This window comes from Corapipo altera, unplaced genomic scaffold (genome assembly GCF_003945725.1).
Source record: "Corapipo altera isolate COAL_440 unplaced genomic scaffold, ASM394572v1 60, whole genome shotgun sequence".
Taxonomy (NCBI): Eukaryota; Metazoa; Chordata; class Aves; order Passeriformes; family Pipridae; genus Corapipo; species Corapipo altera.
In genome coordinates, this window is record NW_020884912.1 from 5,877,943 (window position 1) to 5,905,010 (window position 27,068).

Here is a 27,068-nt window from a genome sequence, read left to right on the forward strand (position 1 = left end):
TCAAGGCACTATTTTCATGTATCTTTTCATATTCTTTTACCTCAGTCTAATGAATGGGCAATGCGTAAAACTGAATTTTGAGGTCACGTTTTCATTAAACTGACATTCCTGGTCTTGTTCCCTTGTTCCTCTGTATGGGAATGCCTACTTCTGACAAAGAAGTTATATTTTTGGGAAGAGTTGAGAGAACTTTTTGAACTTTCCTTTTAAGGACATACTTAGTTTATTGACTTTTACGTACGAGTAGTTTAATTCCCAGCTCTTTCTTTATCTTCCTATTCTTTTCTTTAACCTCTTTTTAAATGTTTTATACTGTCAGAATTAACTACTGAAACCTGGGGTAATATGGTACAAATTACTGGTATCCGTGTGTAGACCACTGGGGTAAATATTTCTTTGTGGAAAAATGAATTTCCTCTCCCTTCCAGGAGTTTGAACTGCAGACTTATTTCTGTTGAGCTATGAGGAGGTAGGTATGAAATGAGTTGTCAGTAGTGTCCAAAGACAGGAGCTCTGGTAGTCCTCTTGCATCTTTTTGCTGACCTCAGGTGTTTCTTTGCCTGTGAGCTGACCAGCAGAGCTCAGCCCCTTCCTTGCTGATAGCTCCTCTGCTTTCCTCTCTGCACCTCTCCCTATTTTTCAGTCTCTCCTGGTGGTAGCAGTCTTGTTTGCCATGCCCTCAGCTGGGTGCAGCCCTCTGGCAGGCACTCAGGGCTCTCCACATACCAGGGTTTGTTCATTTGAGTATGTTCTAAATGCATAGCCTGTATCACCTCGTTCAGTGGAGACATTTCCTTAGTGTATGAATATTTCTGTGCATTCACCCCAAGGTGTCATATTTCTCTTGTGTTCCTTCCTCATCAAGCTCAAGTTTAATTTGCCCTTTCCTTTAAGATATTTTCTTTCTTCTCTGCTGCTCCTGACCTCTGGAACAGCTTTCTAGAGTTTGTGCCTCCAGAACTTCAGCTTATAAATTGTATTTTTAACTGACTGCTTAATTTAGAAAATGTAGTTGAAAGCCTGTGGAAAATGTGTGTGGATTGGTAAAGCATCTATGCTATGGCTTCCTCGCTGCAGTCAAAATTTATCTGTGCTGCCTGGAAAGGCTTGCATCCCCTCCCCAGTAATATCAGCATTGTCGTGGCATACAGAAAAGCTACCATTTTATCTGCCCCTAGCAATTGTAATATCTTCTAGAGACTACTCCAGGCTTAGTCATCATCCCTTGCTTAACTTGCCCATCTTAGTCCTTGCGCTGAGACACCAAAAGCTGAGCCCTAAGACACATTTCTCTGACTTGCTACTTAATTCACTATCAGCTATCATTTAATATAAACAATTTATTCCTTGCCATGCTTTGTCATTTCCACTCCTCCTGTTTTTCCTGCCCAGTCAACCCTAAACTGGAGTTTCTTTTCAGCTCTTCATCCCGTCTTTGTTTGGAATAAGTTATTTTATCTTCTGTCCCCATCTCAGCAGGCTTTGTCCCAGGGCACTTTCGCGCTCATTCTGAGTTCAACTTTTGTCCTTTTGTATTTAAATCAGACTACTGCTTCTCTAATATACCTTGAATGGCTGCTAGGGGAGCAGGGGACTAAGATGTGTCTCTGGCCTGAATGGGACCTCCAAGGAGATGGGATGTGCAGAGCCTGGGCAGGCCCAAGAGCTGTGACACTAATTTTAAATGGAATTTGGCTCTTCACGTTTGTAATGAAAATGTTCTGACTACACTTTTCCAGGTGTTCTTAAATTTTGGGGTTGGGGGTAATAGAATATGCCCAACTCAGATCATTCTTCTATCAAGTTTTACATACTTGCTGAAGCATAATGGGTGCAGGAGTATTTCAGACAAAGAATTCTAAAAAGGTAGCCCAGGTAATGCAATTTTTCTTAGGTATGTCTCTTTGCAAACACTGCAACTAACTTGCATTCAGTAATAAAGCTGAGACACATCTGACAGGAAAAATTTTAGTGTTATGCTCCATGATTTTATCACTGGAAAGAATTAGAGGGTGTTTTACTGCTCCCCTCAAACTCAGAAATATAGTTCTTGTAGAAAATGATGTTTTGGTTGGACATGATGCAGTCTTCAAAAACATGCTGTCTGCCTCACCACAGAACTGTGCTCTCTGCTATCTTGACAAAACCTTGTGCCGGCTGTTACCTAATGCTTAGCACATACTTGTCTATTTTTTTCCTTCTAATTGCCGCCGGTTTCTTTCCCTGAGAAGTGAAGTTGATTGCTGTGTGACATGAAAGTGAAGCCACTCAAATGCCAAGCTGATGCCCCAAGGGGCATGGGGCGGTGTCACACCCCTTATGCTCGGCAGTTCTCAGTGCAGACACATCACCCACAAGGGATAACCCGGCAGAAAACTCACTTCTGTTTTGGAAGGGGACTAAGTTACTGCTGACTGTGACCCCTTCAACCAGCTTTTGGGGGGGACTGATGAGGACGCATCGATCAGGTGCTGCCTGCACCAGGGTAGCAGGGAGAGCACTGGGATGGAGGAAGAATGCAGAAGAGGTGGTCAGCAACCTGTTAGACCCAGGTAGCCATGAAGTCAAAACAGCCCATTAAGAGGAATGGGCTATAATTTCCCATTTACATCTTTTCTACCTCTTTTTTTTTGATTAATGAAAACTGCGTTTGTACCTTTTCTACTCCTCTGCAAGCATATCTGCCTCCAACGTCCTCTTAAAACTTAATCCCTGAGACTGAGTATTGTAAAGTGAATTGCATCAGGTCCTGCCTACTTGAAAATACTTAGCTTATCCTAGGAGTTTTTAAACTATTTTCCTATATAGACAAGTATTTTTATGAAGATATTCTTGTGGGTTTGCCTCTGATGTTAATTGTGGTAGCTATCTGAGTCTCTTTTTTTTGAAAAAGAATTGAAGCTAAAAGGGCAAAACTACATAGGAGTCAAGGTGCCACCAGTTTTTAGTGGTCTGCACTGAACAGTGGATCTGTTGTATCTATATTAGGGATTGTTCATACTATTGGAAGAGAAACTTAAGTTAAACAATTAATGCCACAATTTTTACTTCTTTACCAAGGTGTTAGGGAGGTGTCTGGTTCAGCTCAGTGGGATGCTTTCCTGTTACTTTTATGTCTCTTGCTGGATGTATCATTTTGTGGCTTTACCGGTGTCATTGCCCTTCGTGTTTTGTATCCTTTCGCAGTCCCCCTGAGGAATCAGACTTCCATTTGTTGCACTCAGATTTCATGTCACTGAGAAGTTCTTTCTCCCTGTGCTTCCTATCTCTCCCTGTCATTGGGATGCTTTGTGCTGGTATCCTTTGGCTTGTTACTTTTTAGCCGGTCCCACATATTGTGTCAGGTGATTGTGCATGCTGTGATTGGTTGAACAATGCAATAAAGACAAATAATACTAATTGGTACAAATAGTGCAAATAATGAATATAGTGCTCTAGCAGAAATAAGTTATACAAGATATTTTTTAAAAGGGTCACTGATTTTACTGAGCACAGATCTTGAGCTTCCTGAAGGGAAGCCTGATGTGGGAAAGCACTATGAATAATTTTGGAGATGGGAGAGAGAAACTGTGAGTCACCCAGGATCCTGCAAAGACAAAGGCACAAGAAAATTTTTGGTCTATAATTCAGGAAAGAAGAAATTGAGAGAATACGCCATTTCAGTCCTGCGTCTTATCAGTTATGTATTTTGTAAAACAGGAAAGGGAAGAGAGCACTTGCTGAGTGACATGTAACATCTGGACTGATATTAAGCATTCCTCAGAGTTTGCTAAAATTGCCTGTTGGTAATCAAGATCTTTTAAACCCCTCTAAAATATTTTGCTCTATGCCTCTCTCAGGCTTTCTGCATGCTTCAGACCCTGAAAAACTACTGTCTTGTAGCACTCTCTCTGTCATTTGGTATTTTTCCAGAAGCCAGTCACTAGTCCCACACTGTCCACAGGTACAGTATGCTGGTGAGATTGACAAGAGTATGTTGTTTGTAGTAACCCCAGCACATGTAGACAGGCTTGTGCTGCTGTGCGCAGCCAACGGATGCTGTTTTGTGTTCTCTCTGATTATTTGAAGTTCACGGGAGAAACTTATAAGTCTTTAACCACAAAAGCAGAGGCAAAATACTGTTGTTTGTGTCTTGCAAACAAGTTGAGACAAAAAGTTTTGATGTATAGTCCAAACCTAAGTTTTTCTTCTGATGGAGAGAGCTGCTACAAATCTCTGGATTTTAAGTCTTAAGCACTGCCCCTCCTTCTCACACCTGGTTTTGAGATTCTCTTTTATCTTTAATTGTATCCCTTTAGCCTAGTCTTCCCACGCCCTGAATTGTTCCCTCTTCACCCCTCCTTCCTTTTCTCTTATAGTTCTCAGGGTGAAAAAGCACTTACTTAAAAAAGTATGAAATGTATTTCTCCCTGTGGAATAGCTGTAATCTTAATTTAATCCAATTACGTTGACTAAACATATTAGCTGGATGCTTTTGTTAACAGTTGACCTTTCTAAAATCTGTGTCCTTGGATTACAGAGCTGAGCAGAGCAGAGGTGTTTCAGGCCTTTGGAAGCTGCCACCAATGGTCTCCTGGGAGTGCAGTGCCTGTGTTGGTTAGGAGGATGCAGTTCAGTTTTGCTCTGTCACCAATCTATTTTGTGCCCCTTCGCACAAAATGTAGGGAAGAGTGGCTTGAGTGCTCTGCACATGCTGTTACACCATGGGCTTGTACAAGTTTCATGTGCTTTAACTTGCCTTTTAATAAGTTTGAGGTTTGCAAGTGGAGTCCAATACAAAGATGTTAGTTAGCTATCCATAAACAAATTCATATAAATTAATTTATTTAGAGCTTTCTCTTGGTCACAGACCTAAAGTAAAATGTGTAAGACAAATCCACAATGCAGAAATATCTGTATACAACTCCCTAACAGAATGTATTATTTTGTCTTCGTTCACTGGGGAGCAGAATATTATCCAACCCTTTGGGGTGAGTCTAAAAAACAAGCAAAGTACGTGAGTTACTCTGAATTACTCTACCTAACTGAATAAACAACATTCTTCAGAAGCAGTTATTTGTCTAAACTTGATTAGAGAGACAAAACTTCTTTTTCTTCTTTTTCCTCTGTCTTCCAGGTAATGTTCTTTCTATTGTTAGGATAACAAGTATCCCCAGATTTCATTTCAGTAACCTGAGTGGCATGGAAGGGTATAGAATTGTTTCCAAAGATAGTATATTGTGTCTCTGTCTAGGAACACATATTTGTCTGTGTGTTGCATGGTTTAACAGTTTCATAATTCTTTTCATTATTCAAGATGTACACAGCTTTCCTTTGAGCTGAATGCAACATTAAGCTAATTTTCAGGCATCATCTTTCTGATAGTACTTTTGCTCCACCTTGCTTTTATGTAGGCAGCTTTAATGCACATGCTAGTTAATGGGAAATAAATTTAGTGATTGTGCTTTCAATAAGGACAACAGTTGTTGAGAGGCAGAGGAGAAGAGTTGTTCAGTGCTGCTTTTGATGTCATGTCTTGTATTTCATTGATGGAAAGTTCATAGGTCCTCTCAAAGCCATCCTTTCAAATAGTGAAGGAAAAACGTAACTTGCACTAATACTACCTGTGCACAAACTCAGATGGATATAAGGTGTTTTTCAAAAGATATGTAGCTTTGTGGGTTCATACATGTGTGTGCTTGAGAAATTGATTGTCATTGTTTTTTCTCAACTAAAATGTTTTCAAGTGAGAGTCGAAATCTTTCATACCTATTTAAGAAGGTCCGAACTAGACTGAAATACACCATGCAACAGTCAGCTTTTCAAATTTAAAAAAATTGTTGAATTTTCCAATAAAAGCCTTGTCAACCTAGCCTTTGAGAGTGACATATTTAAGTCCACCTTAGGATTCCAGTAAATATTCAGATTCCATTGTGATGCATATGAGCTATGAACCTGTCCTGATACCTTGCTGCGAAAAGTTCATTGCTGTCTGCCTTTCCTATAGCCCCAATATTGTGTTTGATAAAGTGAAATACACTTCTTAACTGTCCATAAATTTTAAAAAAATTGGGTTTTTTTAACAGGCAAAACGAAGGCTGGAGCTAGGAGAAAGTGGCCACCAGTATCTTGCGGAAGGACTAAAGACTCCAAAGGGGAAAGGAAGAGCTGCAACAAGAAGTCCAGATAGTCCAAAAAGTAAGAGAGCTTGTACCATGCTGTGCAGCACAGAGTTTTTTATTTTACTAGCTTGACATTGGAGCAAACCAATACAGCAGGCTGCATTACCAAGGTTAGAGAGTGTGTTCATTGCTCTTCTCACCTGGACATGCGTACAACTCAGCTCCACAGCAGGCAATGGACAACAAGTTTGCAGCATGCAGAGATTGCTGCACAGCTGCTGAGAGGCTGCAGAGGCTCCTGGCTTCCAGGTCTATCCCTCTGTCTGCTGGGCAGCCTGCATCCTCTCCACCCAGGACCTTCTCTTCAGCCAAGGACATGATATTGGGATGCTTAGAGAGGCAGATGCTGAAAAATGAAGGTATTATGATGGGATCAAACACAGAGTTATTAGGCAAGGCTCATCAGGCCAGCCTCCTCCTTCCCTGATGGAGTTACAGCAGCTGGTTGCCAGGGCTTCTTTCCATGGGCAGATATTTGGAAAGAGTGGTAGCTGTGCCTCAGCAGCATGGTACAATAAATGCTCTTTTTGAGCTCTGAGCTACCTTCTCTCCCTGCAATATGACTGGACAATTACTCCTGCTGCCTGGTTGCTCTAAGTACTAATTTTTTCATATCTGCATTGCCTTGGGCAGTGGGTTTCTTGCAGCAGGAGGGCTGTAGCCTTGCTATCTTGTTTGGAGGATTTCAGCAGGAGAATTAGGCTGGCAGAGGGAGGCAGATAGGGAAAGGAGAGGACTGGGGCAGCAATGGTAGTGATTGGAGAGCAAGAAACGCAAAGGGGTATATATTTGTCCCTCCTCACCAGTCTACTTGTTTCTATTGAGGCAAATAGGAAAAGTGAAATTAGTTGAAGGTACAGCGTTAAAGCAAAGAAGTTAAACAACCACAATTGTTTTAATTAAACTGCACTTCATTAAACTAAATGAAGTCTATATTAAATTGAAGTGGATTCTCATAGAAATTCAGTACTCTTTGGTGCATAGGATGCTGCTGCAGTGTGGATAAGGCTGTACAAAGAACGTGGTGCATGCCATTTAAGGTGGGGGTCAAGTAGCCTCTTGCCCTTATCACTCTGATCCTCTTACTCTATTCCAAACCGCAAAGAAAAACAAAGCAACCACTCTACTATAAATCCACAAGATCACGTGTGGATGTGAATGAGATTTAGATTAGATGTTAGGAAGAAATTCTTTACTCAGAGGATGGTGAGGCACTGGAACAGGTTGCCCAGAAAAGCTGTGGATGCCCCATCCCTGGAAGTGTTTCAAGGCCGGGCGGGATGGGGCTCTGAGCAACCTGGTGTAGTAGAAGGTGTTCCTGCCTATGGCAGGGGAGTTGGAACTGGATGATCTTGAAGATTCTTTCCAAACCAAGCCTTTCTATGAATCTTCTTCCATTTCCCAGTGCAAACAAGCCTTAAATCTACCCAAGAAGGAAATACAGTTAGCTGGTTCTCTGCAAACATGCAATGTCTTGGTTTTCATTGAAAAGCCATCATATTCTTCCAAATATTTCAGTGTAGTCTAAAGGTTCACTCTCAGGTAGGATTTCAGTTTTGACTGACTTGTGCAGTTTAATGTGTGACCCAATGCTTGAAAACATGAAGATCACCAGATCAGCCTAAAAATCCATCCTTTATAATACTGGGAGCAAATGAAGGGTTTGAGATATACCAGCCCAGCAGACTTGTAATAATGGCGGCTCGTTTACTTTGACAGAAAGGCCTGAAACATTTAGAATTAGAAATCATTCCAATCCAAGTATTTAAAAGTTTAAAAGTATATAGATGCTACCTTTGTGCATGGAAACCATGAGTTGCCCAGTAAGGTCCAAGCCACTTGCTGACTTCTAATTTAGAAGGGAGGGAAATCAAACCCTGATGAAAGCTGGCTATCAGCCTGATGAAGGAGAGTCATAGGGTTTTTTTTTTTGTTTTGCTGCCAGGATAATTACATACTAAAAAATACTATTACAAATTCACATAGTGAAAGCCTAAGTAGAATATTGCTATACGTATCTGTCGAACTAATGGAAATATTTGCATTTAAAAAATATATATGTTTGCTCATGTACCTGTGACTTTTGGAAAAGTACATCTTGAAATACAAATAAATATGTAGTGGTAAGTTGTGTTTTAATGCAGAGGTTTGAGAGATTTCTTAGTAAAAATGAAAGACGTATCTGTAATATATATCCATTCGTTTCTGGATGCTGCTTTCAGAACCAAAACCAGAGAAAAACTGATTCAACTTTTTGCTTTGTTTTGTTTTCTTTCCAAGCTCCAAAATCTCCTTCAGAAAAGACTCGGTATGATACATCACTTGGCCTTCTTACAAAGAAGTTCATTCAGTTGCTGAGCCAGTCTCCTGATGGGGTCTTAGATTTGAACAGAGCAGCAGAGGTCCTCAAGGTGCAAAAAAGGAGGATTTATGATATCACCAATGTACTGGAAGGCATCCATCTCATTAAGAAAAAATCCAAAAACAACATTCAGTGGATGTAAGTATTCATTATCCTTTTTCATCCCTGCTGGCTGATTTCACTGTCACAGTGCAGCAGTGTTTTTCTTCTCCCACCTTCCATTCTAACACTTTGCTCCAAGGAGTCATCTGAAATGCCTTCCACTAGGATAAAGTTTTCTTTTTCTGTTAAGAAAAGTGTGTAAAAATCATTTGTCATGGAAATTAGAAACCTGTCTGAATACTGGATTGACCCATTCACTTCTGCAGGTGAAGTAGGTTTTCAGGTATCCATCTCTACCTACTGCCTTCCTCAGCTTTTTTTAGTGAGTATTTAGAAAAAAGATTTTGGAAGTGCTTAGAAATATTCAACTTCTCCGTCTTGGTGGCAGTTCCAAAATATGTTGTCATGACAAAAAGATGCTTTTTTCTGGAAAGCTTAGTTTATGTTGATTTGCTATTGGAGAGAAAGCACTAAGACCTTGATTTTTACTGTCACACCCTACCTCTCCCCTTTTCCATAGTATAGGGCCAAATTTTACAAATGCTGAAAGGGTGTCTTCCTTTTTTATATCTCTAGGGGCTGCAGTCTGTCAGAGGATGGTGGCATGCTGGCACAGCGTCAAGGCCTCACAAAGGAGGTGACGGAACTGACTCAGGAAGAGAAAAAACTGGATGAGCTAATCCAAAGCTGCACCCTGGACCTCAAGCTGCTAACGGAGGACTCAGAAAATCAGAGATATCCTTTTTCCCAAAACTTCAAAGGTGGTCAGTCTCCTTGCTGTGCCCAGCAATACTGGGAGAATTCCTCCATTTAGTGTTACAGAAAGCATCAGAAGTTTCAAGAAGTTGGCCAGTAGGTTTTGATATATTTTGATATAAAAGTTACTTAAGCAACTTGCACCTGTAATGCTTCTGGAATGTTAAAAAAAATGTTAACAGATGGAGACTGTTAACATTTCTGTTCTGTTCACACAGAGTATAACCAAGAATCTAACTAATTAATGAGTGAAAATATCTAATAGACTTGTAGTTTTTTTCAAGTGTTTTGAGCCTAGAGCAAACTCCAGTTTTATGTGTTCAGAAATTGTAAAGACATGAAGATAAAGTCTTTGATAGGGTAACAGAGTTCTCTGGTCATTACTTAATTTTATTTTAAGCTGATGTGTATAAAGTACAGGCACAGAGAGGAAAATAAAGTTAGGATTCAGTTTAGTCTGAAACTTGCAAAAAATTTTCAGGTTCCTCTGGTTAGACAATCTTATAATAGAATATCATAGAGAAAGGTTTTATGAGGTCTCAACGTGTCTGTTTTAGTCTGAATTATTTAATGTAATAGCAATACTCAATTGCATAAGGTTCATATGACTCATTTTGGCTGTTAATACCCTTTATAATTAACCAGTTCGCCTTTTCACTAATTTCCCACCTATTAGCAGCACAAGAAAGCATTTTATTAAACGCTGATGTGAAAACTTATTACTTTATGTAATGAGTAGTTTTTAAAGAGTATCTAATTATGTGAACTTATTCTGTGTTCTGGAGGATAGGAAATAACTGCGGGAGTACCAGTGAAAAGTATACAAACTATGTGAACATTGCCTTTTGGCTAAATTTCATAGACATTTTGAGATATAACCAAAGATCACCACCAATGGCATAGGAACTAGGGTAAGCACTGCCTTCAGCTACGAGCATGATCCACGAAGAGATGTAAGCAAGATGAAACAGAGCATTACAGCTCTCTGGTTTTGTAGTACTGATTGCTGTAGTAGAGATCCCGGCCCAGCCATTGCTGGCTGCCATGGGGATAGGCCAGGAGGGATCAGCATTAGCACTGTGTTGGCCTCATGCTTTTGGATTTAGGGGAGCGTGTTTCCCAAATCCCTCTGTGACTCTGATAATACTAGTGATTATTGAGAAAGGAATGCGTAAGTGTGAAACATGGAGATGAATCTGAGTATTGTCTTAGGCTCACCTCACTGAGGTCTGACATGAGATGACCTGCTGAATACTCATGGAACCGAGAAGATTCTTCCTTTCATTAATTGCTACAGGCAAAGTTTCTGCTTTTGAAGGTCTTTTTTCTCTTACTTCACCATTAGATAGTGTGCTTCCTTGTCTCCCTAATAAAGAGAATCAGAAAGTAACTGGTTGCTATCTTGAATGTTTTAGTTTATGCCCAGCATTAGCATGAGGGAGCCCTTAGCTGGAGTGGTGAGGATTATTTGAAAACCATAAAATTCTTTCCTTTGTTCGTACAGCGACAGTGACTGCTGCTGTAATTTCTACTCTGCCTTTGCAAACCTTACTAAACAAACAGTAAAAGCCTTGATAAAAGCCATTTGGGTGAAAGATGACCTGTCATTTTGCCTTTTGACCTGTTTGGTCCAAGATAGATGGAAGATGTATTGGTAGTTTAAGCTCTGAGCAGTCTGTCTTGCTGTACTGCACAGTAACAGTATACATTTACACCCCCAAAAAAGTATAATAAGTGAGGCTTTTATGTTTATGACATAAAAGTTGTGCTAGATACCTCACAGACAACAAAACTAAAGAGCTGGAAGCACTTGCCTGTAATCGTGGCCATGTCATAGTTCTTTTCCCAGCCAAAGCACCTCTGTTACATGAATCAGTATGTGAGGCATCACCGTGCAGTAACCCACCAAAACACTCATGATAATTTTGACAAATACATGTTGAACAGCAAAATATTCATATTCATTCTGTGCTTATACAGAAATTGACCTTCTGCACTGTCTAGAGGTTTAAAGTAGTTGTTTAAACAGGGTTTTAAAGGAATTTTATATAGTATAAATTAGTATATAAACATATGAATGTTGTGTAAATATTTATACATTTATATGTTTCTATATATGTGGTATGTCTTATATACTTACATTTATGAATTCCCTCAAATTTAAAATGAAATTATGCTTTTTGTCAGCCTGGAGAAGAGAAGACCTCAGGGAAACCTTAAAGCACCTTCCAGTATCTGAAAGGGGCCTGCAGGAGGGCTGGAGAGGGACTTTTTACAAGGGCTTATAGTGACAGGACAAAGGGGGATGGCTTTACCTGAAAGAGGGTTGGTTTAGATGAGATATTAGGAAGAAATTCTTTACTGAGAGTGTGGTGAGGCACTGGAACTGATTGCCTGGAGAAGTAGTGGATGCCCCATCCCTGAAAGTGTTTCAAGGCCAGGTTAAATGGGTCTCTGAGCAGCTTGGTCTGGTGGCAGAGGGGTTGGAACTAAAGGATCTTTAAGGCCTCTTCCAACCCAAACCATTTTATGATGCGGTGATATTGGATATGCGCTTCTGTAGCACACATCTGTAATTCCTGTACATTTTTTCTGTGATTTTCAGTTCTCTGCACTTTGACAGCATGTGCATAAGAATTTTTGCTTGATGCGGTCTGTGACTGATTTCATATTGTTGAGCTTTAGCTTATGTAGTTTTACCTGTGTAAAGGAGGAGAGAGGCACATAGCGTGGAGAATCCCTTTTGTTCCCTTAGTAGTGGCCCTAGCTGTTACGTTGAAGGAAAGTTCTCACAGGGTGTCATGGCAATCACAAGGTAGAGAACAGAAAACCTTGGGCTAAGAGCAATGTAGCTATGAGAAAACGGAAAAGTAATTCAAAGACTTCTGCCTCTTCTAATAATCTGAATGTATTGTAATCTGGGTTGGAAAGTTCCTTAACAGTGATTACATTAGCTTATGTGACGTATCAAGATATTCGAAAAATTAGTGGCCTTAAAGACCAAACTGTTATAGTTGTGAAAGCTCCTCCAGAAACAAGACTTGAAGTGCCTGACCCAGTGGAGGTAAGAAGAACCCTGAACTGTCTGCCAGGTTACATATAATTTTTCTATAGATGGAGCAAGCGTGTCTTGAGTCTTACTGTGGTATCTGATGCCCAGACATACCATCCTATATTCATCTTACTTACAAAATTTAGAGATGTTTCTTTAAAAAATGAAGGGGAAACTTTAAAAATAATTTTACATAGGGCAGTCGTTATTTGTTCCTTTTCATTCACTTCCAGGTTTCTTCAGAGTAATCCACTCTATTTATAGATGTTGTCTTTTGCCATACTCTATATGAAGAAAAGCTCTTCCTTGACAAGTGAAATTTCCTTAGTTTGTAACCATGTAAAATTTTTGGAAATTCAGCTTTGTTGTTTTAGTTTAAAAGTTCATGGATAACTCAATGCCTTAAGCATATCGATGACTCATATTACTGATACCCTAATTTTTTGATGTAGGATTTTCTTTTCTGAAGTATTACAGTTATTGTGGAAACTTGTGTTTTACTCCTAGAATGCATTCTTGCCCTTCCTTCTTCCATCATCATCATCTTTGCTTTATTGATTGACACTTATTTTAATTCTCACTTGATGAGACAGACCCAAATATGTTGGGCAAATGTGAATAAATTTCACAAGGCGCTGGTTTAGAGATTCAAAAAATATACCTAATTTCCTCACTCAAGGAGCAACTAGAGATGGGGCTAACTCCCCAAACACCACTGTGTCTTGTTCATACCTCTCTGCATTCATCCCTACCCCTGGGCCAGTGAACTCAGCAATACCTATTGAGACTCAGCAGACTCCAGATTCCCTGTCACTTCTTTTCCTAAAATTATTCTGCACTTGCTTAGGCAAGTTTCCATCCTTTTTTTTGTTTTCTCTGCCTTTGTCCTTAGTTTCCCCTTTGAACCTAGGTACAGGTTTAGGAAGAATAAATCATTTTGCTGCAATGGGGAAAGGATATCTTTTATCAATATCCATAAATACATACTGTTATCATTGTTTGTTTTCCTGTTTCTTTCCCCTGGGCATTATGCTTTGATTTTTAATTCAGTGAAATCGGGCAGGCAGAGAGAGATGCACACCATCATTAAAATTAGTTCTTAGACCTCCCTTATCCTCTATACCCAACTTACTCATTTAATTTTCAGCTTCAGGCAGTAAAGTCCTCTTTCTTTCTGTCATTTGCAGTTACATTTTAGTGTCCTTTTTTTGCGTACCTCAGTCAGTCAAGAGTACCTTCTTTCAACTCCTGCTCTTCCCGTCTCCTTTTTTCTAATTATCTATAACATTGCCCTAAGTACTCTTAACTGTTTTCTCTGCCCCAGGGAATCCCTGTTCAGTTGGTGTTCTCCCTGTTTGTAAATGCTGTCTATTATGTTACATAACTGTCAGAACACAAATAATATGAGGAACATTTTGTCAAAGGGCACAATAAGATGTATTTGAAACAAGTCTGCAAAGAGGTATATAATGCCTGTGTTCATGCTTTTTAGAAAACTATTAATGCAAAACACCAGGAGCAGGTTTATTTGTAACCAGAGTAATTTATGATTTTCCATCATAACACAAAGAGCAGCTTTGCAGGTTTTCTATGCTTAGGTATGTCATGTTGGTTTATTGAATCAATGTGCAAAAGGTAAGAAAAACGTAGCTTTCTGCGACGAATTAGCAGATCCTGTTATTCAGAACCACCATCAAAATCACTGCCTTCAGGGGGCAGAAGGACTTAAATAATTTTGAGTGAAGAAAAGGCATCTGGTTTGGAGGTTCTTTTGTTGTTTGGAAATGTTTCCTGATGAATAGGTGAACTTGCATATAGGTGTTTCAGTTCAGTACGAATAAGTGCTGAAGGTTTTTGGGGGAGTGGAAAAGATGTTTTGGCATCCTTTAAAAGCAGAAACATTTACACAACTACATCCAATATTATTGTTATGAATAATAATAAAACCTGTGACTTGCTTCCCACAGTTCCATTCCATCATAATGCTCCAGATTATTGTGGCTGTAAAAAAGTGTTAGGAGTTCAATCCTTTATAAGTCCCTCATTATGATACACCACACAAAATGGTGGGCTTTTGAGATTTGTACACTACAGTCAGTGGAAAAAGCTTTTATTTTGTCTTCTAGATACATCAGCCTAATTTTTCACATTGTGAAAAAAAGGCTTGGGGTTCTTTTCAGGTTCTTTTGATTAGTAAAAAATGTATTCAAACACTGACACCCCAGTAAGAATTTACTCAGTATCATCAGTATTCTGTTCTGTTCATTGTTATAACACCTTACTGATGTTTGTTTTGTTAGCAGAGTGCATTGATACATTTATCCAGTACTCAAGGACCTATTGAAGTTTATCTGTGCCCAGAGGAAAACGATGCCCTCAGTCCAATGAAAACCTATAGTCAGGACCACAATGGAAATATTTCCAAAACCATTTCCAAAGGTAAAATTATTTCTTTGTAATACTAAAGGCCTTCCTTTAAGCTCACATTCAAGATTTCATTTTGAACTTCAGATATCCGACTCTTATTTTTTGGCTTTATTTTTCTAAGAAGTGAAGAACTAAGGTACCAATGTTTCACTGTGCATTTCTGGTCTATGTAGCGGGAAATATGTTTTTCTCTCCATCAGTTGTTTAAAGTAAGCTTCCTATTTGCATATGTAACCAAAGTTATCATATGTAACCAAAGTTTATGCAATATCGAAGAAAAAACCAATTTTGTTCCTTTTGCATTTTCAAATAGGACTGTAGCAGTAAAGATTCACCTCAAAACAAGAGGCAGAAATCTCTGTGTATATGTATATGCAGCTACACTGTATCACTAAAGACATCTGTTGCCTAGAAAGCTTTCACTTTTGACTATAAATGCCACTGAAAAATGGGCATCTCACTATTCTTGATTTACTCCCCCTGTAGCTGTTTAAATATTTTAAAATAATTTTTAATAGAAAAATCAGAGATGATAGCAAAATGACCATTTTTGAGAAGCCCTTTGTGACATATCAAAAACAAGCTAGAAATTTTATAGAAGCCTTTTTTTTTTCTTGAAATGAGGCTTTATGAAAGGTCCTTTATACAGTGGTTATTTTGTTTGGTCTGATAGAAATTTTGATACTTCTATTGAGATTAAAGTTGATATCTTTTATTTTTTCTCTCCCTCCTCTTACAGAAGTGGCTTCTGCTAACTCAGGACAAGGTGACTGCTCAGTAAATATGGCAACAATCTCTCCATTGGCTTCTCCAGCCAACCTTTTACAGCAGACCGAGGACCAAATTCCCTCAAACTTTGAAGGACCGTTTGTGAATTTGCTGCCTCCTCTGCTTCAGGAAGATTATTTGCTGAGCCTTGGGGATGAAGAAGGCATCAGTGACCTCTTTGATGCTTATGATTTAGAGAAGCTTCCTTCGCTGGTGGATGAATTTATATACAGCTGATTGTCTTAAATGCTGTCCATATCTAAACCATGTTTTTAATGGAATCAAAAAACCTGCTGTCATTCAGAGTTGTCCTCCACTTACCATAAAATAGCATTATTAAATAAACTAGGCTCTTGAACAGTGCTGATATTTTAATTGAAAACTCCCTAAAATGCTATAGACAAGTGAAGGCTTTTACAGCAAAGCCTTCTCCTTGACCCTGAGCTCCAGTGCCTTGCGAGTCAGCAGGTGCAAGCAGGTGACCATAAATCTTTTGTCTTCACACTCCCCCAGTCTCTGCTTACTGTGACAAGTGGGCTTATGGAGAAGGGCTCAATGAACTGGTTTAGTCCTCAGTAACAATTTTATAATAGTATTTCAGGTCGTGCCTTCTGCAGAGAATGCATGTCTTTTGAGTGTCACAACATGGATTGTACATGCAGTGAACGTGTATATGAAGTAATGCGAAAGAGTGAAATGGGATTCTTCAGCTACTTGTGGGAATGTTTAAATTGCTGTCATAATGCTCATTTTGAGCTGTGTATATGTCTCATTATGAGGTCAAATACTTATGTCCTTAAAAGCTTTTAATAAAAAAAAAAAATACACTGTAAATGTAGTGTATATTGCAAATATTGAAAAGTATAAAGTTCTGCCACTTCTTGTAGTAATAAGAGATTTTTAAAAATGCTTGTGCGTGTGTGTGTGTGTGTGAAAGTAGTTTTTGTTGGTTGTTTTTTTTTAAACTAGAACGAAGATGCACAGTTCAATTTTACTGCCCCCAGTGTGCATTAGAACTGGTACATGAATTTTTGTGGTACTAAGTGGGGCTTCGTGTTAAGTGCCTACTAGAGATGCACTGTGGGTTTTTTCCTCTATGGAAAACACTTATGCCAAGCTTTGTTTGTTCAATATATATCATATTTATCTCAGTGGGTTAGCTTCCTCTGCTTACAGCTTTTTATAATTCTCTTCGCCAGCAAAATGGAACTAATTTTTTTCCAAAGTACATAACTGTAAGTACCACATCAACTGAATTGCATTTATTTTTTGAAGATCTTTGCTAGTATAGTATAGTACCAATATTTATTTTTTGAACGTCAGAGGAATTCTAAGAAGTCTTAAATAATTTTTTTTTTTTTCTTGAGTGTAAAATATTTTGCCATGTTCTGGGCTAAATTAATGTAATGTTGATTAGATGATGCCCATATAATCCTTTTTTTTTTTTTGCATTACTGTTGTGCTTATCTGACATACTCAGAAAATTAGTACTATTTGTACTGTAGTAGAATATTATGTATGCAGGTTTTCTGGTACCGTTGAGTTGCTGCTATGAAGGCTCACACATGAAAAGGCAAGAAGTCACAGTACTAATAAGAAAACTGTATGACTGTGTGAGTTTTGGAATATAACATGTATAAAGGGCAACACATAAAGAACTGTTAAACAGTGTTAAGTGTGTGTTTATATGTACAAATGTTTGCATAGATCATTCAGCAGTTGTATTTAATTTGATATATGTTCTCAACTCACACTTTAGTTATCTAGCAGTTTTGTACAATAGAATTAATTTGTAAACACTGCCAGAATATTTTCTAGCTGGTTTGTAATTTTTTAAGAGTTTTTTTAGATGTGGATCTGTAAATAAAATTGTAGTATTTAAAGTTTTTTGTCTTGTGGAAGAGGAAAGTAAAAGTTGTGTGAGCATGAAGATTTTGCGAGACAAAGGGGCACTTTTGCGAGGGAAGAGAAAATGAAGACTAATGCAGACCATCTTTTTTTTTTGTACAAATGAAATACTAATCTAATTTAGCTTTGCATTGTATGCTAGTTTAAAAAAAAAAATGAAACCACAAACCTGTAAAATACTGTAAAAAAACAAAAAGAAAAAAACCAACAAAAATAGCTTTTATGGTGAGTTTTGTAAATAGATTTATTAAAGGGTGACTTGTTCTCTAGCTGTGATCTTACCACTTCAAATGGATGTAATTTGAATAAATTTTGTATGGTAATGAATCAATAAAAAGGAGTTTTTTAAAGAGTTTAGATTTGTGTACACCTATTTAAATTCTTCTTACTCTTGGTACCTATCATGCTGTTTCTTGAAGCCTGTTCCTATTTTCATTATTAGGGCTCACACTCATTTGACACCAGATAGTCTCAATCCCATTTTTTATTATGCCAACAATAAGTTTATCATGTTTTTTTTAAGCCAGAGTGTAACAAGAATGAAAGACACATGTATAGAGACACAGTAGGAAATCCAGAGGTTGGGATAACACAAGTTTATTTTTATTTATCCGCTCTCCTCCCATATGAGTTAGAAAGAGACTTCTTGCAAACTTCATAGAAATTGTGTTATTCTAGGATTAAATCACATCAATGCAGTTCTGCTTGACCTTCCTACTGATAATTCTCCAAAAGTTTCCTAATAATAGCTCTGAAAAGAATTTCTGTTTTCTTGAGTCACCACCAACAATCTCTTGCACCAGACATACATTTACAAACTCGTACATCCTTTCTGGTCTTGGTGCTGCACCTTTCTAGATACATGGCCATCCATAAAATCAAAGTAATATGGTTGATTGCTTAAATGTTGCACTTCTGAGCAAGCCTTATGTGTCTTGTCGACTTCTGCACCCTAGGAGAAGCTACTGTTTTCTCTCTATGCACCTGTACATGTTCTAACTTCTGCATGTAGGAGAAAGTACTGAAAGGAAGATTGCAAAGATCCTGTGTATATTCCTAATAAATAATAAAGGAGGGCTAGAGGACTGTGTTCTCTGATCTCCCTTTGAAGCAGAAATTACAATCTCTGTCTGTGCTACCTGCCATAGCCTGTTCTCAGTTTTTCTCTGTTCTACAGCTGCCAGAAGCACTTTATTTGCCCCTAGAATCTGCTATTAACTGCCGGTTTTTGTGTCATTTTCTCTCTCTTTTGCTTTTTATATCTGCTTTGCAAAGTTGGGATGTGCTGAGGTACAGGCTAAAAAATCAGTCAATTAAAATTAAATTAAAATTCTGCTCCTATGAACTGAATTGAGGTGTACCTTAACATTATTCAGTGTACAAGTATTTGTTTCAGGGAGGTTTTATTGGGGCCTCTGTGCTGCATTCCTCAGCTGCCAGCAGACAGAAAAGGTTTCGGAGAAATCTGTCAAAACTGGTCTGAATGACAGGCAACTGTTTACTCCTTTACACACAGGAAAAGAGTTAAGAAAAAAAAAAGTGGGGTTCATGCTCTTGAACCTACAGTAAGAATTCATCCACACAAGTGACAAGACACCATCACTTTCTCTCCTTTCTGACTTACACCTGAAAGAGTAAATTACATCATGGTCTTGAAGCAGATATGAACAATTTTGTTGTAGAAAGAAAGTAGACATGTCGGGTACCTTTTGTAGCATGAGATATTGCTACACGTTCAGAAGCATCAAATTTAGCAGTATATGTCTTTTTCTTTTCCCCTGTATGTAACTCTGTTAATGCACAATGCCATTAGTGTTCCTGGATCCCACAATTTTCAAGATTAAGTGAACCAAGAGCCTGCATAGCAAAGTCAATGGAGTGATACTAACAACAGCATAAACAAGTAGAATCCATCTCCCCGTTCTGCTTTTCTTGCTGAAGCAAAATCTGTCTGGATATTATGCTACAGCTAAGCAATGATCAGCAGAATACTTTGCCTTTATTAAGTCTGGGAGTTTCTTAACCCACTATTTTCTTTCGAAAACTTGACAGGAAGAAAGTTTCACATATAACAGGCTGGATTGTTACCAATTCTGAGTGGTGCTGAATGTTGCTCACAAACAGTGAGCCAGATTCTCCTAAATTCCAAGAATAGAGGGAAAAAAAATCTGATTTTTTATATCTATTTCAGGACTCTCCATTTTTTCCTCAATATCTTCCCACTTATTTCTACCCGGAATTGCATGTTAGTTATCAGACAATAAGGCTGCCATACAAAAATTGAGCCCTCACCTCCCTGGCTGTTTCCCTTCCCTTAAGATTGTAGTTGAGCTGCTCTAAAACAGCTACGAATGTATCTCCTACTAACCATGAGCTAAATTTTAGATTTGGATTTTATTTTCCTAGTAGTTTTTATATTTTCCAACTACCTACTCTTGCAAAACCTGTAATGACTTAAGATGGTAGCCCAGCCCAAGGCTGGTGTCTTCGATTCTACCACCCCTGAAGAGCAGAAAGTAAGGTATGCAGGCAGCTTGGAAAGGATGTATTCTAAAGCTGTTCCCTGGACATTCAGAGCACTGGAGCATGTATGCTGCCAGCCTATAGAAGGCCACTACTGGGAGTTGTACTGCCAGCCACTGTCACTTAAAAAGCAGTTTTCCCAGGTAGGTATAGATAAACTTTCTTCCTGCGATCAGGACGTAGTAGGAAATCATCTGCTTTCTTTTCTACCTGCTGTGCTACCTGCAGCCTGCATGCAGCTTTATTTGTTACTATGAATATGCTACAAAATAATTTAGATTTGTGAGCTTCAAAAGCACTGGAAGGGTGCCTTCAACGTTGTGGCTACATCCTGGGACTGAACAGAACTGTGCTGGCACAAGGGCTGCTTGATATTATGAATTCTTGGCAGTGGGACAAAGTAAAGCCTTTGCTGGATCATGCTGAAAGTGATCAGCGTGGCCTAATTATGTCACTAGGTATGGGACTCATGGGTTATTCCTGCCTGGGAGCTGCTCTTGGAGATCGCTGCCTAACCTTAATGAGCAGTGTTTGCCAATCTTGGCCATTTGGAGATTTTTGGTTATGTCTCGCAGGCCGTCTGTGCTTTGCTCTTTTAGTCAACCATAAACCAGCACTGGTGTCTGCCCTGTTTCGTTTAATCGGAGGGGTAACACTTGGCTAGTCAGGACAACTGTGAGGTAGTGCAGTGCCATGCTCCCAGTATAGAGAAGTTGAATTCAAGGACTGCATGTGAAACACTTAGAAAACTGAATATGGGAAGCTGAAAAGAAAAAACAAAGAGAATTGCTAACCTCAGTAGGACACTGATTGGTTATATAGATATCATTACTTACTGACACAGTAAGGACTTCTTACACCATACTGTGTAGGACTATGTCTGAAATAGATCAACCTGACCACTGACTATGAAATGTTTTCCTCCATTCTCTTCTGGGCTAAAAGTGCCACAAAAATAACAAATTACACATCACACTTTGTCTCGCTGAGAGTATCTCTGAAAAGTACTTGTGTGCTTAGACAAAGACCAGTCTCAAAGGCAAATATATCTTAAGCTGTAACAATGACTCTACCATGAAGCCAGAGTGATATTAATAGTGCTCAGTCCTGCCCAGAAAGATTTGTTCTTAAAGGCCAATTTAAACAAAGTGCTTATTTCTTTCTGTCCCAGTTCCCCTCTTCAAAATGCTCCTGTTACTTTGTTCTCATTGTTACTTTTTTTTTTTTTTTTTGCCCGTGAACACTGTCAGATAAGCATGGTATAAAATAAGTAAAAGGAGGGGGAAGTGATATTCGTAAGCAGAAGTTGCCAAGTTTTATCAGTGAGCAGACCAATAGACCTGTTCTGGAGTATACTCGGGGCTTTCATTCACTTTCCCTCCAGTCCGAGGGATACTATAATCTGCTATCTGGAGAATAAAATGATTCCAAAGGCTCCTTCTAAAGAGAGCAACTTAATGTTCAAAATGCAATTACAAGAAATGGTGACTTTTACACCCCAAAGCTCACTATCTGAAAATAAAATAAGTGTGTTAAAGATACAATGTAAACAATCTTTTTAGGCCAGCTGTGTATATTAATAATGAGGAAATAATATTATGCTCACACGCTATAGCACTTTGATCGCCAAGGACACTATACACTTCATAATCTGTCTGCTTCCTAAATATCAATAAGAAAAGTTGTTACTAGCCTGAAATTAGAGGAAAACAAAGCCAGAAAATTTAGCCATCTCATATTAAATATTTTTATATGTAACATCAATATTTTTTAGACTATTCAGAAGAGTAGCTACTAGCGTTGCATTTTGAGGAAATTAACGATTAAAATTAAAATAAAAAAGAAAAAAAAAAAAAAAAAGCCTTGCGGCCAGAAGAGGAATGAATAGCTCATCACTCATCTGGATCAGATACATCAGAATCCCAACTGGTTTAACTGGAAACGCGATGCTAATTTCCCCAGTTAAAACAGAGGCGGGTGCCTCCGGGGATTCGGGGGGCGCTCCGGTTCCCCCGCTGAGGGACGGCGCTGCCTTGTGGCGAAGCGGCGGCACCTCGCCCTCCGCGCTGTTGTGGCCGCCGCCGGCCGCCGTCGTGGCGCCGCTGCGCGCGCGGGGCAGCGGGGGCGGGGCGCGATGGCGGAGACCGGGAGAGGAGCGGGTGAGTGGCGGGGCCGGAGCCGGACCGGGCCCTCTCCCCTTTCCCTCTCCTCCTTCTCCCTCTCCCTTTCCTTTCCTAGGCACCCGCCCCTCGCCCCTGGGTTGCCCCCTGCCCAGCCTTTCCCTGGGAGCTTGGGGTGGGCCCGTCTGGGTGGCTGCATTTGTCTGTGGATATATACGCACACACATATACGCACATATACATGTACACATACATATGTATAATAGTTGGTCTCGCAGTGTATGCACGCTACTGCTTTCTTCTGCCCCGGGATTTCATCCCAGGGCTTTACCGGGACACCTGTGGGTAAATAGAGGGAAAAGAGCGGTCGTCTTCTTCATGCATGAAACTGTTCTCTGTGTGGAAAGCCCTCCCGTGGTATGTGCAAGGAGGTTGAGCAGGGGTGACTGAAATAACCTGGTGCAAGGGGAGTTCCGTTTTTGTCAAGGCGTTAAAACCGTTTTTATTATGTTTGGGTTTTTTTTTTTTTTTGTGGTTTTTTATTTTTTATTTTTTTTTTATTTACTACCATTCATATTCTTAAAGAGAAATGATAAGTTCTGTAGGTGCAGCTTGGTACTATGAGAAGAATACACTAACTTCTAATTTTGTTTTTGCCTCTGATTTCAGTCAATCTGTCAGAATAGCTGCTGGAATCTGTAGTTATTTCTTTGCTTCTTCCGTGTGTATTTAACTAATGCAGACATCGAGTTATCTGTTTTAAAATAGCTTCACAGTGTTTGTAATTGAAAAAAAAAAAAAGTTGTGGGTGGCTTTACCTAAAATTTACCGTTAATCTCTTTCCCTTCTTTCATTCAAAATTTTAAACTCCTGATTGAAGATGGAAATCTGGAGGAGGTCTGAGATAACGTAAATATGTCTGACTTTGACAAAAATGGCTGTATAAAAGAATGACAAAAAGAACAGTGCCTTCTGCTCAAGGGATAGGGAAAGCATGGCTCCTTGTTCCACCTTGTCAGCCAGTCAGCGTGTGTACCCAGTCAGATGAGGTCACATTGAGCAAGAAACATATTTCTGCAAAGGGAGGACGAATGCTTCTTGGACAATGACGTGAACTCATGGTTTTCTGTCTTCTGGTTTTGCTCCTTCATGCCATGTCTTTTTTCTTTTTTTTTTTTTTTTGTTTCTCCCCCCACAGGATTCCTATCCAAGAGGATTTAGACCTCGCTTAAAAAGGTAGGAGTTTTAATTTGGCTATATTCTTTCTTTCATGGGCCACTGGAATAAGCTAAGCTTATTTGCTTTGCTAGCTGCTCCATTATATTGGATATTTTTCTGGAAGAGAGAAAAGAACAACAAATCAAAACTTTTTTTCCCTCCCATGTACTCAGTTGATAACATTACCTATTTGTACATGCTGTCACTGGTATGAAGTAGTGTAAGAGATGTCACCTCCCCCTCATACCCTTTATTGCTGGACTTTTCACGGCAGTTTGTTTTTGTTCGTCCTTTGCTGCATTATTTTATAGATCCTGGGTTTTTTATCAAGATGAATCTTTAAATAGCTGTGGCACATGCATCCTCTTTGTGACGTCATTCTACTCCTTTTTAAGTTAAACACAGATATTTTGGTTCAGGTTACACGAAGTTTTATTTAGAAGTATATTTTGAAAGATTGACTGAAGGACACATGCTGGGAAAATGCACAGGTGTTTAACTTCTTATGTTCTGCAGTAATTCATTTTCAACATCTGGAAGTATCTTTATGCCAGTAGTGAATCTTCTGTTCCTGAAATCTGGTTTTAAAGAAATTAAAGCCTTGGTTGTTTTGTTCTTCTCTGTGAGATAGGAAAGTGTTGTATTTTCCCTGTAAACTCTGTGAAATGCCCTTGCGTGATTTCCTTTGTAAAATGTTGAGATACATAAAACCCCAGGTTTCCAATGGTACATCAGACTATATTCTAATTAAGAGTTAGTTACACACAGCACAGTGTGAGATGTGTATTTAATGCAATAACTTTTTGTAGGCTCTTTTAGCAAATAACTTTTTTTTTTTCAGTTCCTGAAAACTAATCTGGATCTTGACATCTGCTGGGAGGATTATATATGCATATTTATTTACTTCCTTGTGGAAAATATAATTAGATTCTAGTGATCTTTTAGTATATTATACTAGCCATATTATAAACTGTTTATTTTATATTAGTTAGGCTTAATGTCTCATACCTGAAGATAGAAATGTTTATTTTGCTGTCCTAATGAATGAGGTAGTTCAGATGAAGGGCCTGTGGGACCAGGAATTCTAGAAACAGCTTGGTTTGTTTTCAAAAAGACTGTGAAGACATACTGTCTTGAAGAAATACCATGCACCTGTTTTCAGCATAGAAATAAAAGAGCCAGAACAGCCTCTGAAGCAGGAGCTTAAATTCTGTATCTTTCATTCTTCTGTGATGTGAGTGGAAGCACATCCGTCACATAACATGAAGTCATTATTTTATTATGATGCAGACATGGTTAAAAGTACTTGTGTCTTGGATATGTTGTGTCAGAGGAGCTGAAGGGTTTTTGAATTAGAAGATGACAGATTATTTTAAAAAGGCTCTAAAAATCTATATGGCTTGTGGGTTTGTCTTTGCCTGTGCTTGATGCCCCTAAAAATCTGTATGGCATTTGTGACTCTCCCTACCTGTGTTTGAGGTATCGGGGAAGAGGGCATCAGAAAGCACCTCTGCATAGATGTTGGTTTTTATGTGTTCAGTCCCTCATGTGTATGATATATTGCACGTATCTGAGAAATATATCTGACTTTTATTTGTGAGAACATATACAGTAGATACTGGGCCTTGGGTTTGTATTCAAATGCTTGCTAATGCCTGCCTTCTCTAACACTTCTTGAAGATGCCTGCTGCCTGTGATTCAGTGCTTGAGGATATTGAAGACATTGTGTCAGCAGAAGATGTGAAACCACACGACCGACAGTTTGTGAGAAGGAATGTTTTTCCAAAAGTGCGAAAACGCAATTCACAAAAAAACGTTCAGACAGAAGATGATCCCCCAAGTGACAGGTAAAGTCTCACATCGACCCTATCTTGTTACTTTTCTTGCAGCTTGTATACGCTGTCAGCTTCTAAAAATAAGGTGGAAGTTCTCATTATCTCGTAAATCTGAACACAGGAGAAAAAAGAGTAAAATAGTCTTCATAAAATGTAGGGAGAATAAGTAATAAGTCTGAAGCAAATTTATTTTCCTGGGCAAATTTTCTGTAGAAATCAGTAATCACTGAGATGCTGATGAAGGGAATAATCAGACCGGAAAAATGGTTTCTGTTACACTTTATGTGTAAAAAAATTTCTGAAAAACTGTCTGCTTCATCTTAATTACCTAAATAGAAACTGAGCTCTTCAAATAGCAGTCCTCGAGTAGCCTTTTGGCATCTCTGATGAGAAATAAGAACAAAATCCTGGGAGCTGCAAAAGGGTTGAGGTTGGAAGGTCATCTTGTCCAAACCCCCTGCCTGAGCAGGGCCACCAAGAACCGGTTGGTCAGGACTGCTTTTTGGACTAGATACTTTCTGAATATCTCCAGGGATGGAGATTCTGCAACCTCCCTGCTTAACTTGTGCCAGTTGCTGGTCATTTTTAAAATGAGAAAGGCGTTTCCAGATGTTCAGAGGGAACTGCCTGTGTTTCAGTTTGTGCCTGTTGCCTCTGGTCCTGTCATTGTGCACCACTGAGAAGAATCTGGCTGTGTCTTCTTTGCACTCTTCCTTTGGGTATTTATATACTTTGAGATCTCTCTGGGCCTTCTCCAGGCAGAATAGTCCCAGCACTCTCAGCCTTGCCTCATGTGAGATGTGTTCCAGTTCCTTAATGATCTTTATGGCTCTTTGTTGGACTATCTCCAGTACATCCATATTTCTCTTGTGGATGCATCTCGTCAGTGCCCAGGGACTTATGCATGCTCAGTTTGCTGAAGTATTCCTGACCCGGTCCTCTTTAACAAAGGTTACATATTCCTTGCTTGTCTTTCATCCTGGTTTCTGGAACCTGGGAATTCCAGAGGCTGTACTTTTTGTGTGTACATCCTGCGAGTGAAATGGTGAAACTTCTTTTGAACTTGCTGTTTATTTCGGTGGAAATAGTATGCAATAACCATGGAATGTATCTTTGCATTTTTCCTACTTGTGATTCCCATAAGAATGGAATCAGCTTTCTGCTGCAGTGGAATTGATTAGAGTATAGGTCAGCTCATTTATTGATTCTAGTTTCTACTGCATTTCTGAGATCTGGATTTTTTTTCCTCTTTCTTCCTCCATTAGTTTCGAGTTGGTGGATAAAATTTCCCTGTATGATAAAGATGAAAATAAAATAGGTATGGGAATTTAATTTCCTGTGGGGAAATTAAATTTTGTTTTTTTCATTAGTGTTCAAAAGAGATTTTGTAAGCATAACAATGCATCTTTATCTGAATGCCCCTAGAAGTGCATTGGCCCCAGTCTGCCAGGAGTGTATGTACAGCTGAAGTGGTGCTGTGTAGATACTTCACACTAGCATGTCATGCACCAAAGCATTCAGGTACTATGAATCTAACAAGCTGTGTTTTTAGTGTTTTTGACCCAAGAAAGCACGTTGAGCATGTGTTGTTTAGACAGTAGGAAGTCTAGATACACTCTGTTTACACTTAATGATCATTAATGTTCCATCAACAAATTTCTATTTCTAGCTAAGGGAAGAATCTTTTAAAAAAAGAAGCGTGGAGGGGAAGGAAAAAAAAAGATGTACGCAGGGCAAAGCATTGTGTACCAGGACGTGTGGTGTTCTTGTACTGGCATCTTTAGCTCATTGGCAGTTATCCCAGGAATTTCAGTGAGAGCTTCTTGCAGAACTTTT

At 39.0% G+C, this 27,068-nt stretch overlaps 2 protein-coding genes across 5 annotated transcripts in view; both read left to right on the top strand.

Annotated features, from left to right (window-relative positions):
• E2F3 (E2F transcription factor 3) overlaps positions 1-17,888 on the top strand; it is a 43,913-nt gene extending 26,025 nt beyond the window's left edge. For 3 of the 4 annotated variants that reach the window (XM_027654218.1, XM_027654220.1, XM_027654222.1), the window contains exons 2-7: positions 6,066-6,177; positions 8,442-8,661; positions 9,202-9,360; positions 12,331-12,445; positions 14,734-14,872; positions 15,600-17,888. In XM_027654218.1, coding sequence (XP_027510019.1) covers positions 6,066-6,177; positions 8,442-8,661; positions 9,202-9,360; positions 12,331-12,445; positions 14,734-14,872; positions 15,600-15,865 — 1,011 coding nt within the window. In that variant the 3' untranslated portion in view covers positions 15,866-17,888. The remainder of the gene's footprint in view (positions 1-6,065; positions 6,178-8,441; positions 8,662-9,201; positions 9,361-12,330; positions 12,446-14,733; positions 14,873-15,599) is intronic. The other variant, XM_027654221.1, reaches the window with a different exon arrangement.
• A 4,276-nt stretch (positions 17,889-22,164) lies between these two features.
• Positions 22,165-27,068, top strand: part of CDKAL1 (CDK5 regulatory subunit associated protein 1 like 1) — a 406,927-nt gene continuing 402,023 nt past the window's right edge. Inside the window, exons 1-3 of the mRNA XM_027654133.1 lie at positions 22,165-22,218; positions 23,378-23,415; positions 25,078-25,244. Of these exons, the coding sequence (XP_027509934.1) occupies positions 25,078-25,244 (167 nt within the window). The 5' untranslated portion in view covers positions 22,165-22,218; positions 23,378-23,415. The remainder of the gene's footprint in view (positions 22,219-23,377; positions 23,416-25,077; positions 25,245-27,068) is intronic.